The following is a 17,383-nucleotide window of genomic DNA, read 5'->3' on the forward strand; positions in this document are numbered from 1 at the left end:
AGTTGTTCAAGATCTGACCCTAATTTGTAAAAATTTTAAAATCTGGCTTTTTTTCTACCGCCAGGGGGTATGGCGGTAGGATATAGCAGCCTACCGCCAAGGCCCTTGGCGGTAAGGAACTTGACCACGTCAGCGCAACGCATCTCTACCGCCACAGGGGATGTCGGTAGCATGTGTAACCCTACCGCCAAGGTGCCCGGCGGTAGGTGCGCGCGCGCACTGTGTCTGAAATTTAGATTTTTTTTTTTGCGATAGGACGTGCAACCCTATCGTCAGAGACCTCGCCAGTAGGTTGTTATACCCTACCGTCATGCCCTTTGGCAGTAGGAAAAGAATCAGATCTTGAAATTTTTGCAAACGAGGGTCAGATTTCGAACAAACTTCTCCCAAAAGATCAAAACACGAAATTTTACCTTCGCACGACAGGCAGCCCAGCCTCCTTCATTCTGTTTCTAGATTCATCAGTGGGTGAAAGTGAACCCGACCAGCACAACTCAACTGAAGTAGGCCAACCCTTGTTGCTAGTAATGGCCGATTGTCCTGTTCTGCTTAACTACGGACTACGTAGCAGTGTACGTACACGGGGGCGGGGTGGGGCGAGACAAGGACAAGATCGGTGGTTCGTATGGTTGTCGCTACGTACGTGCGTACAACTCATGCTCACGATCGAACACAATACACGCACGAAGAAAGGACAAAACGTACTGAAACCAGTCACACACCGGCACCATAATTTAACACGCGTAGCATATACATATAGCTTACCTACGACAGCAATTATTAGACATTCCTAATCCTATGTCTTTTTATCTCCTTATATAATCTAAACTTATCCTTTGATTCTCTCTAGTTTTCTTTCTTTCTAGTTTAGTACGGCAGTAAGTTCAAAAAAAAAGCTATAGCTAGTTATGCTCGCGTTTGGCCTTGCAGCATCGGGGATCGGGCCGTCGGGGTAAGAGACAACACGCGAGATGCATGCATGCGTTGAGTCCGACGTTTTGTCACTTGGGGTATTGGAGTGAGCTTCGTCCCCGGTTCCTAGAGGAAATTTCACCGCGCCGGCCGGCAATCGGCCGGAATCTTTGTTGGGGGTTCTAGTTGGCGCTGGGCGAGACATGCTCGCATCCACACCCACTCCCGCCATTTCCAAGGCACGCAGCCGTGCTTTGCTGTTTCCTCGCGGCAGCTCCGTAGCTAGGCACGCGTATCATAAATCTACTTACTACGTAGTACTAGCTAGTTAGGCGCCGGTGTCGACGCGGCCACTCAACAAGAAAGAAGTGTTGACGTATAATGTGATGTCTAGTCTTTTACATCAGATCGGTCTTTTGGTTGCATTGTCTACAGCATGCACTTCTACATAGTATCGGAGCCAAGAGGTGACCCGGCTGGCGCAATTAAATTGCAACCCGCTTTCGGCCTACATTTAGGCCTGAGAAAGCCACGTATGAAGAAAAGTGTTGACGTATAATATACTGCTCTCTTCCATCAGATCGGAACCCGCCTTCTTTACCTAGTTGCATTTCTACGAAAAGTGCAAGTGCCAAGTGACAAAATAAAAGTTGACAGCAGACGGGCTTATTTCCGGACGCGTGACCGTGCATGCTTGGGAATGGAGGCCCCGTTCCCGGTTCATCTGAGCTGAGCGTCGACGACAAGACGCGACCACGTACGTAGCGAGAGTTGGTGGTGCTAGCCGGCCGGGGCCCGGGGCCAAAAAAGCATCACGTCCGTCACTGAGGGACAAATCAAAGCCATGCATGACGGAGCCGTGCCACGGTTCGATGCGTACTTTCAGTTCCAGCCTTTCCCGCTGCCCGCTGCCGCGAACAATAGAATCCAACCAAGAAGAACTGCCAGCCACACCGCACCGGTCCGATCAACCTGATGATCTCCAGCTGCTTCGTACGCTGCGGTCGGGGTGAGGAATCGCAGTAGCCTGTCGTGTAACGCTGGCCACATACAGTACATACTTGCGCGTTTATTTGCTCGGTTTAGCTACACGTCAATCGTCTGAAAACGGGATTTGGGTCAGTTGATTTTGTTTTGAGAAGGAGGACGAAAGCGCCGATGGAGAGGAAGAAGGAGACGCCTGTCGTTAGGGTGGCGGGTGGGGTGCTGCTTCGCCGGGGATTTTCGGATGGATGTCGGGTTTAAAGGGATGGCCGGGGACGGCGGCAAGATCGGTGGTGGGGGTAGGTTGAGGGAAAGATGGTAGCGGTAGCAGGCGACCTGGCCAGTGGCACAAGGCGGCGGGAGGAAGAAGATGCTAGGCACTATGTGATCTATTTTTCAGAAAACGGTTGGAAGAGGAAGATGACTGTTCGCCGTTAGATCAGAAATCAAGGGTTGGAAAGGAGTCGAGTGACCGGTCCCTTATTTAGTACTCCCTCCGTCATAAAAATTTTGTCTTAAATTTGTCTAAATACGAATGTATCAAGTCACGTTTTAATATTAGATACATCCGTATCTAGACTAATCTAAAACAAAAAATTAGGAACGGAGGGAGTATTCACTATGTTTCACGACGCGGTGCGTATAGAGTTTTGAGAAGTCAAATTTATGTAAAAACTATTTATACTTACAGTACAAAATATATATAATATGAAACCACTTCCTGTAGTGAATCTAACAATATATGCTTGGCATTCTAGATGTAAATTAACTAACGGGTATGTCTAAGGCACATCTAGATGTGCTCTAGTTATTGCACATCTAAATGAGTGAATTAAGTATAAAGAGAAAGAAAAAAAAGAAAAAGAAAATATCCACACGAATCTCAACGTAAGATCAATGACATAGGACTTAGATGTGCAATACTTATGACACATCTAGATGTGCTTTAGCAAAACTGTTAACTAAAATTTGTAAGGTTTGATAGTATTTTAAAAGAGTACAGTATAGTACATTCCGCAAACCATCTGCATGGAGGGAGCTTACGTGGAGCGAGGAACAGGGGCAGGCAGGGGCGCTGATTCGCGAGCGCGACAAGACGCGACGAACTGGCGACATTCTGCGCGCCTGGCGAGGGCGTCACGTCGGTCGGCCGCGCGCGGGGGCGGGGCGGACGGACGGGGCCTCTCGTCGCGGTGCGGTCACGTTGCGCGAAAAGCTGGATGCATCAAAGCTACGGCCGGGCTACTCCTAGTTTCATGCAAGTGGCAGATGCGTACAAGCGCATGGCATCCGCCGCGGTACTACGTACGTACGTGCACAGACACACAGCAGCGGCGCTGCACGGGTCGCCGTTCGCCCCGCACACTGCCAGCGCCAGCGCCAGCGGCCGCGACCCGATCAATCGCGCGCGGCCGGTCGCGGCGCTGCCTGGTGCAATCTGTGCGCCACGCTTCACGTCGGCATCGCGGGTGCGCGCGTGGCTGGCCGGTTGGTTGGTGCGATTCGTTCGGCCGCCCCCGGCCCAACCCCCCCGTTCCTACCAATCTAGCAACCAGACGCGGTCACCAACCGCGCCAACCCGACGCACATGCCTGCGCCTCCTCCTCCTCCTACCCAGCTAGCCCGCGAGCGCATGCATACCCAAGCAGGGGGGTGCAAACGAGCCATGGACACATTCATTCACGCCGACGACTTCCGTTTGCATATTATAGAAGATCCGGTAATGTCCCTGCCTGCGTGTGCGTTTACTTGCGAGGGAGGGAGAGAGAGGCCGGACGTTGCCAATTTGGCACTTCTCCGTCCGTTGTTTGCCGGCTACTCCTTGCCGGATTTTGTTTGCTTATTGTATGGGGGCAGAGCCGCAACGAAGCACGGAATATATTCCAGACCGTGTTAGAGTATTCGGTTGGAAATGATCCACATGCGACTAGAAATGTGTGTCGTCATTTCTTGCTCTTGGGGATTGAGTTTTTCTTTCGTGGGGAGCTCGTTCAACGAGGGGGATACGTATGGAGCGAATTTCAGAGTCAAATGTTGACATGAAAATGTTTTTTTTAACCCAGAGTTGAATCAAGCAGAGATGATTGTATCGCAATAGCCATATGCAGGTCGGCTGAATTTGCAATTTGAATGGGTTGATTTTGCGGGAGGAGGAACGGCCGGAGGGATAAGAAAGCCGGACGAAAGCTAATTCGAAAATACCTTCAATCAATCAAAATATATCGCGTATTTACAGGACGCACAAACTGACGAGAACATTCACAGCGGAAGGCTGGACTACCACTACAAGTTAACATCAAGAAACTAAGGTACAGTACCATCGCTGACGGAACTACAGGGGGCGTCCGGAACTCCCAACTAAGCACGAGTTAGCTGGTCAAGATCCAGCCATGAATGAACGAAGGAGACAACGCACGTAAGCGCGCAACATCGCACATGTCCAACCCGATCGTCTGCCATGCCATTCATCTCGCTCTCACTCTCGCAAAGGTTAATAATCCTATCAACATCGGACAGCCGATCGAGTTCAGGGGCAGAGCGTCTCCCGCACGTCGGCGAAGGCCGCGAGGATCACCGGGTAATGCCGCGGCGAGTTGAGCACCAGGTACGTCTCCAGCAGGCTCTCCGCGCTGTGCTCCCCGTCGCCGTCGCCCTCCGGCCACTCGGCGATCATCTCCTCCATGGACCTGCGGAAGTCCTCGTACGGGTCGGCGGAGCGCTTCACCACGGCGAAGCCCCCGTCCGTGGCGGCGGACGCCGTGGAGCCCCGCGGCATCTCGAAGCTGTAGCGGCAGCTCTGCGACACGCCGCGGCGCGGGGCGGCCGGCGGCGCGCGGCAGGGCCCGGACACGGACGCGCGCGCCTTGGCGGCGTTCTTGCGCGGGCAGTTGTAGAAGTCGGACGAGTCGGAGGAGAAGCTCCTGGACGAGAAGAGGTTCCGCGAGTCCTCGTCGTACTCATCGTCGGAGGAGGAGCTGCTCAGCAGCCTGCGCGAGGAGTGCGTCGACAGCCTGCGCCCGCCGTTGCCGGGCCGCTCCTTCCACCTCGGCAGCGGCGGCAGAGGCGCCGCCGCCCGGAACGGCGAGGAGGGCGGGCACTTGCGGCCCTCCCACTCGCTCGTCCCCTTGAGCGCCGCCCTCTCCGCCTTGATGTCGTCGGCGTCGAGCGGCGCGAGGAGGGACGGGTCGGCCGCGTCGACGGAGCGGCGGCCGGCGCAGTCGATGGTGATGCGGATCATCGGGGCGGTGCGGCGCGCGGAGACGGAGAGGCGGCGGTCGTGGTGCTCGCCTGTCGCGGCCTTCTTGCCCCCCGCCGCCCCGAGGCGGCCGTAGGAGGGCAATGCGAGGGCCGGCGGCGTGGCCTCGTCGTCGCGGCGCTTCCTGCCGCCCGAGCGCCTGGAGAAGACCGACAGGATGGCCGCCAGCCGGTGCTTGAGCTTCTTGCGGCCGACGCCGGAGCCGGAGCCGTCCATCGTGCCGGCGACCTTTGCGTGCGCGCGTGGACACTAGACAGAGCGCGCGCGAGCTGCGGGGAGGAGGGCGGGAGATGGAGGGAGAGGATCGGCTGGGGTTGGTTCGGTCCACTATCGCATTCGTGCAGGGCTAATGCGGCCTGGCCTTTTAACCGGCGCGATCTCGAAGCAAAACCGCCAAGGGGTCGGCGGACACGGTCGTGGCCCCTCCGGTCCGGCGGGACGATGGGGACAGGCGCCACGTAACAACGCGAGCAGTGGGGGGATGGCTTTGGCTTGGCCCCGAGCCCCCGAGGCGGTTGCGCGCGATGCAGTCTCGCTGGCTGCGTCTTGGATCCCATTTCACCCGCGGCCTTCCCCTCCTGGATTTAGCTTACTGACAAGATTGGCCTAATGGCCCTCGCTAACTGTCGCCTTGCGCTTGTCCGTGCGCCGCGCATGCATGGCATGGGGAAGGCGGTGGCTCGTGAGCAGCGCACGGGATCGCAAACGTGGCCGACCGATCTTTGTGAACTTCGTAAGAACTGGCGCTGGACACGGTGCAATTTGACCGGTTTCATCAGGAAAAGTTTGCGATTAAAAGGAGGCGGGGATCAAGTGTAGACTGGTTGGCGATCGGGCATACATTCTCTGCGCGCGCAGCAGCTCGCTCTGTGTTTACTGCGCAGATCGGCCGGCCGTGTCACCGTGTGCCAGTTTTGACCACGGCAACGCCGCAGTCTTTCTGCCTGTCTGTACAGTGTGCACCGCTGCTACAGGACCAGCAGCAAGTACATACCGGTACCACCACCAGTATACTTTTTCATCAATCAACCTACGTAAACAACCGCGTATGGGCTGTAGTACACGCCGTTAATTCTTAATAAATTGACGCTGCTCCGTGGCATCAAGTGGGTTGTTTAGAGTTTAGTGACAGCCAAACGCGCCCACCAGCTGTGGGAAGGGAGGGAGGAGCCCAGCTGAGCTGTTCGTCGGGACTGGAAGCAAGTAAGTATCTATACATACCTATCGCGTAGACGGCGCACGGCTTTTAAAGATTTGACCTTATAAAGACAAACAAACAGGTGCTGATACTGCCAATACAAAACTCATGACAGATAGGCCTACGCATGCATGCATGAACATCAAGACCCAAGGATAAGATAATCGCACGTTACAGTGCAGCCAGGCCTGCAATTATCTGACCAGGGCTGTGCGTCCAGTGAGTCCAGGCAGACTTGTACCGGCTGATCTTTTTTGTTTAATCTGCTCTGGGCTGAAAGGGAACCAACTGTAGAATGGATCCCAATAATGTGGCACTTTCACCGCGTGCTGTACGCCACGGAAAAAGCATTGACTAGTCAAGAGGCGCCCGCACCTCCTGCCATTTGTGCCATGCAGGGTGCAAGGGAGCAAATAACAAAACAAACGTGTGGGATTCCCGATGATGATTAGCTGACACGGGAGGTTCTTTAATCTACATACAGGACGCACAATCTTATAATCAGAAGGTAACAAAGACAAAACGTCGAGGCTGTACGGTTGTAGTACAAATATAGAAGAAGAAAACAGGGCAGTTGATTTCAGCGGCTTGTCTGTATTCCCGGTCGGTCTGCCTGTTGATTGAGTAATCATGGTTGCAATCGTGGGCAATCAACAGCTCAAAAGGCAAGGCGGATTGGTTGGTGAAGATCCTGATTGCAGAGGGTGCGGCTGCCGCCTGAATGCGGTTTGGTATTGTTTCAGTCCTACTCTTGTTGTATTTCCTCTTGTCAGTGCTTGCGCCAATAGTTCCTGAGCTGAGACATGTGCAGAAGTATCTCGTCTCTGCCTTGGTTCGTTACGCTGCTCGTCATTATCCACGGAGGCGCCGCCTCAAAATATTCGCGGATCAGGCTCTGGAAGCATTCTACGTTTTCTTCCGGTCTCTTGCCGCCGTTTTTCTTCTTCTTGCGCTTGTCGCACTTTGTGAAGACGAGCGTCATTGGGACCTGAAAACATGAACATTGAAACTGAAAGTCTTCAAGATTTGCTCTTCAGCTAGCTATCGATTTCCTCCCATGTTTTTATTAACTAGTATAGTGCATGTTTTTATTAACAAGATTTGCTCTATACGTGTTGCAAGATACACACAGATCTATAACTAACAGCCTGACATCTTTAATCAGATTCAGTAGATATCAATGCATCAAGAGAAGAAATACATATGGAAGACAATAATGCATGATTTGGATCTTGCCTGTCATTACTTATACAGAAGGATGCTCCATTACTATATGTCCGAAAAGAGGAATATGTAAATGGATGCCCTCAGGACATTCAATGATGCAAACATTCCATGTCCAAAGAGGAGTGTTTTGCACTGAATTGCAACGAAACAAAAGGGGGGATGGTTGAATCTCACAAAAGGGAAAATAATGGTTGTGGGGTGGGGAGGCACCAATAAAAGGACATAAGCTGCTTACGGGAACACTACTGATCGTTATTGACTGGGTAGGACAGGCTCAGGCTTTGTTGCAAAGGGTGGGTGAGTCAGTGGGGACACTGCAGTAGCGGTAGTACACAAGGAATGTGGAATGGGCAGGAACTAACTAATATTGTCAAATATTACTTTTGTATAAGATACCACCATGTTGTCCGACTTGAGTCTGCCAGAAGTTTTACTTTAAATTGACAAGTTTTGACTTCCTGATACGAGATTGGGGGTTCCACAGTCAAGCTGCACTCGGCAGGTTTGGTAGGGTCTTGAGACTGATATAGGGACACTATCCAAAAATAAAAATAGAAGGCGTGCCATAAGCCCCAGTGGCAGCAGCATTCAACTATAAAGAAACCCAATTGCACGCTAATTTACCAGATGACAGAAACATTTCTCAGATACACATACATATTACAATCAGAAACTTATTAGGGGCTTGCAGGTATTTTATCTTCACAACGATGAGTTATAGATCATATTTGACACTTTTCTGTTCAAACTTTAAACTATAAGCTTTAATTTAACTAAAGTAGCCTCAGAATTCTTTACGTAATTGATGGAAACCTATTCTTGAAAGATTGAAAAATAGATCTAAAGGTCAGCTGTGAGAACATTTGTGACGAACATCCTTCTAAATATTGAAATGTTGGCAGGAGTTTGATAATGCAAATTCGACAAAAACACGTTCATTTTAGGAAAATATAGGGATATTGCTTTCATGCTCCTTTTGTTGGGGCACTTTGTCTGACATATTTCCTTTCAACTGCGTCACTGCACTCCTTGAAGTATAATCATTTCAACCGACAATTTAACTCTATTCCTTTACTCTATACAGGTGCTTTCAACAACATCCTATACAACTTAGAATCTAATCGGTGCTTTTCATGCTCCCTTTTTTGGCCAGAAAGTGCTTTTCATGTTACAGTAATTTATTTCTTCAGATCATTATCTGCAGGTTTGGATTGTTCATTTGAACTGCCTCATCTTCATGTGGTTTTGGTGTCCAACGAACACTGATTTATGTGTGTGCTGCATTTATTGTACCTACAGAAGACTACATGCGCCAGTTTATCAGTGGCCTTCGTAGAAGGCTTGATGGCATGTGCTCTGCTACCGTTCACGGTGTTTTCAGATGGTGGCCCAAACAAAAGAGATAATTTGTTTTAAAATTTGTCCCTTGTAACGCCTGGCGGGAACTAGACTGGCCCCACAGACCAACACTAGCCCTTCCTGCGCACTTTATCCTCACTGGCGCGCTCCCGGGACCAACTTCCCGGTCGGTCACCCATCCTAAAATCGCTCCAGGCCAAGCACGCTTAACTTTGGAGTTCTTTTCAAACGGGCTCCCGGAAAAGAAGGAATTCCTTGTTGATATGGGTAGTCTATCATTCCTATTAAGCCAGGCTCTCACATACACCCCCACTCAAAGTAACCGACGTCCTTGTCGGCCCATCAGGAACGTTCCCTTTTGGCACACGTATGAACGTCCAGTCCGGCACATGTGTCATGCCGTGTGCCACAACGGGCCACATGCCCGCGCACCTGACCCGCACATGCCCGTGCAACCGCAAGGGTCGGCTCTGATACCAATTGTAACGCCCCGTTACGCCTGGCGGGATCTAGACTAGCCCCACGGACCAACACTGGTCTTTCCTGCACATTTGCGCACCCGGGACCAACTTCCCGATCGATTACCCATCCTAGAATCGCTGCAAGCCAAACACGCTTAACTTTGGAGTTCTTTACGAATGGGCTCCCGGAAAAGAAGGAATTCCTTGTTGATATGAGTAGTCTATCATTCCTATTAAGCTAGGCTCTCACATCCCTATTATACGGTGAAGGGCAAAGCAAGAATAAGGCGAAGTTATCTCAAGGATCATCTATGATGCCATGATATTGAGGACACAGAAATAAAATAATATGCTCAAATGAATTGCCCTGGGACAAGCACATCAAAAGTATATTTGAAGTCTTACCAGTTTAACACAAAATTAAACCATTGCCGTATTTGCTGAATAGCCAAGGCAAAAATAAACAGCTCAAAACAAACCACATCTGAAAGGGAAAACATAAAAGGCTCAAACAAAGTGACCCAACAAAAAACATGAAGATAACACTCTGGTAGGAGCTAGGACCCTACCTGGTCTAGGGTGTAGGTTGTACGGGAAGGAGGAGGGTTGACGGGGACTCGAGCGCGGCTGCTGGCGGCGGGGCGCCATGGCGCGATGAAGAAGAGGTCGCGGCGGCGCAAGGCGCGGCTAGGGTTTAGGGTCCGGCTCCTCAGGGAGCCAGGCAATAGGATTTATCTTATTGCTTAATTCTCAAAAGAGTCTTACAACTTGTTTATATAACCTCGATGCGAAATAAAAATAAGATAACTTGTGGGCGAAGCCCCTAACTAAACCTGCCCGGTGGGCCTCCTACGGGCATAAGTCTGCCCGGTCATAACACACTCCTACATTCTACTAGAATGGATGTGGTTCATTTTGTTATGATACACACTCACCAATTTTTTAAGCAGATTATATTGCTAGGAAACGCACAGCCCAACCTCCGGAGGGCATAGTTGTGATGTGCTGGAGGCCATAGTTGTGATCCCTTCAGTGGCTTTTGTACCGTGGCGCGGGAAGAGGTAGAGGGTAAGGATTCATCAGAAGCTAACCTCCTTTTGCCCTTGTATATTGATTGATTAAAACTCCCAAATGCGAGGTACGTCCCATTCTATAGGAGTACAGGACCAAGTCCGTAATGCGACTGTGGCATCTCCTACTATGGCATAACTCCTACTGAGTACTCATAATCTATAAGGTGCATCTCCTGATCAGATCGGAAATGGAACAGATAAGATCCCCATTTACTTGAAGATCAGGATTTACAGTTTTATGTTTTCCCTTTCAGATGTGGTTTCAATCCGACTATGTGCATACGTGCGGCCCCACATGACAGAGGACGTCCATGTAAAGCTCCTCTAGTGCAAGAGGAAAAAGCTAGACAGGGAACACCCCTCCCCTCGTGCATCATGATAATGGGTGCCCCTCATTGTCTCTTCTGAGCTATCTATCTGAACTCTCTAATCCTCAACGTGAACGATGCTACTTGCATTTGTTTTCATTATAATCCCTATACTCTACTCCTTGGATGTCTTCACATCCACCCATGGATACCAAAAAAATTGCCGTCTGGTCCTTGTTGAATTTGATGTTTAATCCTTCTTACTAAGACAAATTTGTTCTTTCAGCAAATCTGTAATAAGGCCATAGTAACTCTTTTAAGAATACTTCAAACTTTGTAATTCATCAAAAATGAATAAACCATCGAGCATGCGGAACAACACTAGTGTTCTGATTGTACTTTAACTAATCTCAAGAAGCCTACTGTTATATCAGATGACCCTGAAGAGAAAGAAGCCTACTGTTTTAAATGCACAAGATTAAAATACCTAAAATAACCCCTGGTTCATGGTAGGAGTAGTACAGACAATAATTTTGAAACCTGATAAGTCACTCATAAATTCCTAATTATCCGTACTGCAAAGTTTGACATGATACATGCCTTTGGGCTCAGACTAAATCTAGCACTATTTTAGTGCTAGATACATCCATTTGAGCGACAAGTAATTCCGGACAGAGGAAGTATATTATTGACTGCTTAAAGTCTAACATAGCACTGTAATTTGTTTCATCAGAACAACAAAAAAAAAAACTTCATGTGTACAGTAGCACATCTTTCAATGCGGTGGGTAAATAGATTGACTAATTTCGTGTAACATGATGGACTCTCATCATTGATAGTTCATATGCAAAAGGTGTAGATAGCTAACTAGTTCAACATCTTTCAGTATGAAGATTTAGTTGTTTGGAAAGGATGGCTTACCTTATTTTGCCCAAGCCAACTAGCATAGTCAAGATCAATCTTCTTAGCAGGAATACTTGCATCAATAAGGAGAAAAACTGACACCAAATTATCTCTGCTGAGGAAGTAATTTCTTGTAAATTCATCCCAATCTTTACGAGCTACCTGTGGTGCTGAAGCATATCTGTTCAAATAAATGCTTTAGTTAAAGCCAGAAGATGGAGAATATTTCAAAAAATATATAAGCTCCAACCAGTAGAGTTTAATTTTCTACTGTCATGGATCCTTTTCTCGTTTGATGTATGTCCGAATAAGAAGTATATTTTGATTTTTATTAACCTACATAAAGCAGGTTCAAAGAAGACACAAGTCAAGAAAGTGTTTTTGACATATACAATATATTAGTGTGTAACTCAAATTAATAAAGATATTGATATGCACAGTCACGGTCCATACTAGATGATGTGAACACTCTTCTAAATTCCCAAATATCAAATATATTTCGAAATGATTGGCACCAATTTGATCAGCATAATCATGTTTATGTACAAAGTCTAAAACTCCAGGTTAAAGTGCTCTGCTTTTCACCAAAAAAACTAACCATGATTTAATCAAATCATTTCCTGTTACTACAGATATTACCTATACACCATAGAACTTATTATCCACTAATGAACTATTCGTAGGTAGACAGTAACTTAAAAATAGGCATCCAGTAGGGCACTAACTCAAAGAGGGCCGATATGTTAAAAAGGGCAATTAAATTCACAATTTGAGAGTACAGTTAAGCTACTCAATTCATTTCAAGAATATCGATATTTGCAAGTAATGTGTCAGCTTTAATTCCAATGGATCTGTAACATCGAAATTGGCATGGAGAATTACGAAGAGATATGTTAAGTTTCATGGCAACAAAACAGGCTTGAAGTTCAATGGTCAAACATTTCAATGCATTTGTCTGCGTAGTTAAGAACTTTTTTCGGAAAATACGGAAACTGAAAGTGGGCTAAGAGCAGTAGCATACCCATAACCAGGCAAGTCAACAAGGTACCAACTGTCATTTATTTTAAAATGATTGATACACTGGGTCTTTCCTGCAATGATAAAAACAATTAAGAAAATTAATGAAATTAGGATAGAGAGTTGATTTCATAATATTGAGGTTCTGCTGCAGTGTATCGTGTAAGAGGCCAAGGAACGAACAGCTGGAAAAAGGTCATGTTGAACATATTTCTAGAGAATATATTGATGCTAGACCACGCAGTTCCATGTGCTTGCAGAAATTATTATTATTATTATTATTATTAAAACCAAAAGATACAGTTTGGCAAAAGAAAAATTATGTAGAACTAGACAGCAGAGGTTCATGGTCTTTCTGCTCTCTTTTAAGTATGGGCCGACAGATAAGCTCCTATATATAAGATAAACATCAAACATGTGGCCAACAAAACAAAACTCGAAGACCAGAGTGCCAGACCTTCTGAAAAGCCAACATTACAACAATAACCGGGCATAGCAAGAGAACTATTATCATCGGTGTGCGTGACCATTATAAAGAGAAAAGAACCATGTATGAAGAAAGAATAACCAGCTTTTCTATGTATGAATGGAATTGAACAGCTTGGTGTAAGATGCAGACGCATAATGTGCAGTTTTAGAGCTAGACACTAAAACCCAGAATCAAGTCAATCATATCCCCTAAAAGGTGCCTCCTATGAACACATTTGTGCACTCAAACCCCAGAATAGCCCGCTTCCACCATATCTCAAAGTACTCGCAAAGCCATCGTATCAACTAGGTAATCGCCTCCTAGCAAGTAGGAACGAGAGGACCTAAACCTTAAACCCCGGCAGCATTACAGTTGCAGCATATAATTAGGCAACAAAAAAAATTAAGAGCGGCCTACCAGGTTTCTTGGAAGTGAGCGCGAGGCGCTTGCGGCGGACGAGCGAGTTGAGCAGTGACGACTTGCCGACGTTGGAGCGGCCGACGAGCGCGAACTCGGGCAGCCCATCCCTGGGGCAGTCATCGGGTCGCACGCTGCTCTTTATGAAATCCGCGTTAACCACCTGCGCATCGCCCCGCGCGTACGTGCCCAGCACGATGTTGGAGCCCTTGAGGACCCGCGCGGTTACGACCTCCTCGTCCCCCGGGGTCACGCTCGCCCCCGGTGGCAGGAAGAGCCGGTCGAGGGGGAGCTTTACCTGCACCTCCTGCGGCTCCTGGGGCTCCTGGGGCTCTTCGGCGTCGAGGTGGTCGGCGGATTCTTCGGCGTCGGAGTGGTCTACGGTTTGGGGGGCCGCGAGCGCTGAGAGCGCGGCGCAGCGAGGCAGGAAGGGGCGGCGAGGAGGGAGGCGGGAGGGGCGGATGAGGAGCTTCGAGGTGGGGCTGGAGGGGAGGGAGAGGAGGCGAGGGAGGATGCGGTGGTAGAGGAGCATCGCCGCCGCCGGCGGTCAGGGATTTGGGTTTTGGAGGCCGCGAGAAGTGTGCGGCGTGGTTGGGGGCGCACGGAGTGGAGTGGAAAAGCTCGCAGGGATGGATTGGGTGGGACCGGAAGGGCTACCATAAGTATAAGAGTAAATAGTAAAGTACTAATAAAATGCATCAAAGGAGTTGTTTGTTTCAGAGATTTTTGCCCATCACCTGTTTATGCCGTAAAGTAAAACATGAACAGTGTTTGGTAACTATACACATAAACACATCCCTCCGTAAATGGGTCCAGGGAAGTTAATGATCGATACCGTCCACCCATCAGTAAAGGGTGTGATACCGAGCACATTGCCTCATCCTCCCCCGAGCTCCCTCTCGGCCTCATCCTTGCCTGACCTGAGTTCGGCACCGCGCCTCCTCGACCCCCTTTGAGCCCCCCTTGCAACAACCAGGCGTGTGAGATTGAAGAAGGCGATGGCGCTTGTGAACGGGAAGGGCCGCCGACGCTTGAGATCCTGGGCGGCTGAGGCCAATCAAGAGCGAGCTATTTTGCGGGGAGGATGGTGGCCAGCGAGGAGCAGGGCCGAGCAAGAGCAAAGTGATGGTAAACAATTCCTTTATTTGAACATGAACCAAACAAACTTAGAAAAAACTCATTACGCCTCCTTAATCGTTGTGATATGATTACATTCACATTTCAGTTGCCAAAGACCTTCAAAGTTTTTTTAAACACGGTACAAACGTTTATGAATGCTTATCATACCGTTGTGAACATTTTCAAGGGTTTGAGCCGACTGATCTTGACATCAACAAAGTTGTTACAGACACATCATAGTGGACGAGCACGTGGTACATTGAAAGAATAGCGCCGGAAAGACTATTGAAGAATATGCAAATACTGGTGTAAGAGTCAAGAACATCTATCTATACCTACCAGTAAATGGAGGTGATATTATTGGTCCCTCGTATACAATTGCAGACCCCCCCTAACATTTTCTGTAGTATAAATCAAATAACGCGAGGGTGAGGTTGCGGCGGGTCCAACGAAAGTTGAGCTCAAGGTTATTGCAACAGTTGCTCCAATCCTCGATCAATCGGTTCTTTAGACGCCACGGGCTGGTAAAGAGTCATATGATGTCGCCTATTCGAGTGAAAGGGTCAAGCTCGCGCCTTTATCTTCTCCGGTGCTCGTCTTTACTTCTGTGTTTAACACATAGATCCTTACCGCTCTTCCACTATTCCAACTAAATCTCCTGCAGAAACGGGGTACTGAATAATATGCATGGAGCCCCTCACCTAACTTAGACAGATCCTTGACATGGCTACCTTGGTCATGCCTGATAGGCCGACATATTAGCACGTGTGCCCCGACCCGTGTTAGGCTAGCCCGACACATGGCCCGCCTAGGGTCGTGCATGAGTCGCAAGGCTAGGCACATGCGCTAGCACAACACAACCCGTTTAATTTTTTTTTCTTCATCATAGCACACAAACAACCAAACTAGGCCCTAAAAAACAGCCTTAATAGGCCTAAAATCACGCAGTCTGGTGGGCTAAACCTGCCGGCGGGCCGACCTATTTTTATTGTTGTGGCGTGCCTGGGCCTGGAGGTTGGGCACGTGAGTCGGCCCCACACATGGTTAATCGGGTCATGGCCGACACATGGCCCGCCTAGGGTGGTGTATGGGCCGCAAGGCTGGGCACACGTGCCGGCACGACACGGCTCGTTTAGTTTTTCCTTTAGTTCTTTTATATATTAGCACAAAACAGCCTAAATAGGCCCAAAAAGTAGCCTAAGTAGGCGGGCTGGTGGGCTAAAAGTGCGACTGTTGTCGGCCCATTTCCTCGTTGTGCCGTGCCTGGGCCCGAAGACTGGGCACGCGGGCCAGGCCGTGCCAGGTGCGTTAAGCCCTGGGCCGGGCCATGTGGCCACCAGATCCCCATCGCATCCTGAACCTCCTCTCCTCTGGTTCTCCCCATCATCACAACTCACAAGCTGCAATATCCAAAATTCCAAATCATTCTTCTCTCGGCGACGCGATTGGCAGAAGCGGCCATGGAGAAGGGGAAGGCCCCAGCGGAGGCAGCGGAGTCGGCCGCGGCGTGTGCGGCGCAGCTGGTGCGTGAGTGGAGCACTTGGGCCATGAAGAACGCGAAGGTGGTCGCGCACTACGGCTTCATCCCCCTCGTCATCCTCGTCGGCATGAGGTCCGAACCCAAGCCCAGCCTCGCCCAGCTCCTTTCCCCCGTTTAGCTCCGTCCACCGGCCCGATCCGCACGGTTGTTCGCGTATTGAATTGATCAATTGTTGTATTCCTCCCTGAATAATTTCGATTACTTTTTGAATTGCTCTGATTATGGGTCTCCCTGATTACCACCGAGAGCCTACCAGCTAGTTTATCTCTATTGACTGTATTAAGCTAAGAGCTGTGATTAGTTTGCAAATACTGGTACCGCGAGAATGTATTACAGTCTCAAGGACGAGTTCGTGCTTCACCCTTTGAGATGGGAGGTGCCACCGTGGGAGCAAGCAAAGGTAGGGTGGTTTATAGGATTTGTGATGGATTTGGGAGTAGAAATTAATGCTTGCATACGTATACAAATATGTGACGATTAATAAAATCAATTAAGATAAGGTGCGATGAAAACATGACATCTTGTACAATAGATAGAATTGTCTTATCTTTATATTTGGAAGACATTATCCTGAACAAGGGAGAGATTCAAACAGTGGGAAAGGGGCTTATGATCGAGAGGCAGACCACAGCGCGCGCGCGCGGGGCATTACTAAGAATCACCATTGTACATGCTTTCCCTCCGCTAATTACAGACAAATCACACAAAAAAGCTTATAGGAAAATGGGGGAAAAGATATACACATAACATTTTGGGGGATGATGGAGTATTGTATGTGCTACAGTTATGATTTGACACAGGGTTACAATGCTTTGGGGTATATACAATCATACATACCATTATTGCGTATATTGTCCTCCATATCACCTACAAATAGAACTGTATGTCTGACGATAGTCTCCTTTAGATCTAACAATTTGTGAGGGTAAGATTCAGATGACACACATATCAGAATAATAATAGCATCTGTCTGCCGACTGTAAGTTGTTCATATAAATCTTACAGCCTTACAGGTGGTTGTCTATAGAGTTGTAGACCACCTCTTATTCTGACATGGTGTGACAGTTTGACAGTTAAACACTCAATCTTCAGTACATTAGTTGTTTGTTCAGGTGCTAATATTGCACCGAACTTTGCATC

At 48.6% G+C, this 17,383-nt stretch overlaps 3 protein-coding genes across 3 annotated transcripts; 1 reads left to right on the forward strand and 2 right to left on the reverse strand.

The window, feature by feature from the left end:
- Positions 1-4,079: 4,079 nt before the first annotated feature.
- LOC125548581 lies at positions 4,080-5,705 on the reverse strand. The gene has a single exon (XM_048712151.1). The coding sequence runs from the start codon at positions 5,366-5,368 to the stop codon at positions 4,424-4,426; it is 945 nt and encodes a 314-aa protein (XP_048568108.1). The 5' UTR covers positions 5,369-5,705; the 3' UTR covers positions 4,080-4,423.
- Positions 5,706-6,764: 1,059 nt separating this feature from the next.
- LOC125544684 (GTP-binding protein At2g22870-like) lies at positions 6,765-14,227 on the reverse strand. Its single transcript, XM_048708430.1, has 4 exons — positions 13,585-14,227; positions 12,703-12,772; positions 11,700-11,862; positions 6,765-7,338 (listed from the first exon to the last, which is right to left on the reverse strand). The coding sequence occupies exons 1-4, from the start codon at positions 14,114-14,116 to the stop codon at positions 7,120-7,122; spliced, it is 984 nt and encodes a 327-aa protein (XP_048564387.1). The 5' UTR covers positions 14,117-14,227; the 3' UTR covers positions 6,765-7,119.
- Positions 14,228-16,070: 1,843 nt separating this feature from the next.
- Positions 16,071-16,481, forward strand: LOC125544685 (mitochondrial import receptor subunit TOM7-1). Its single transcript, XM_048708431.1, has one exon. It carries the CDS (start codon positions 16,164-16,166, stop codon positions 16,359-16,361), a length of 198 nt encoding a protein of 65 aa, XP_048564388.1. The 5' UTR covers positions 16,071-16,163; the 3' UTR covers positions 16,362-16,481.
- The last annotated feature ends 902 nt before the right edge of the window (positions 16,482-17,383 follow it).

Source organism: Triticum urartu, chromosome 3 (assembly GCF_003073215.2).
Source record: "Triticum urartu cultivar G1812 chromosome 3, Tu2.1, whole genome shotgun sequence".
In the NCBI taxonomy this organism is placed as follows: Eukaryota; Viridiplantae; Streptophyta; class Magnoliopsida; order Poales; family Poaceae; genus Triticum; species Triticum urartu.

Bases quoted from the DNA above. Each gene is read 5' to 3' on its own strand.
- LOC125544684 (XM_048708430.1), bottom strand. From the start codon at position 14,116: ATGCTCCTCTACCACCGCATCCTCCCTCGCCTCCTCTCCCTCCCCTCC. The intron at 11,863-12,702 runs GTATGCTACTGC...TTATTTGAACAG, and splicing joins GTTGACTTGCCTGGTTATGG to ATATGCTTCAGCACCACAGG. The intron at 7,339-11,699 runs GTAAGCCATCCT...TCATGTTTTCAG, and splicing joins GTTGGCTTGGGCAAAATAAG to GTCCCAATGACGCTCGTCTT.
- LOC125544685 (XM_048708431.1), top strand. From the start codon at position 16,164: ATGGAGAAGGGGAAGGCCCCAGCGGAGGCAGCGGAGTCGGCCGCGGCG.
- LOC125548581 (XM_048712151.1), bottom strand. From the start codon at position 5,368: ATGGACGGCTCCGGCTCCGGCGTCGGCCGCAAGAAGCTCAAGCACCGG.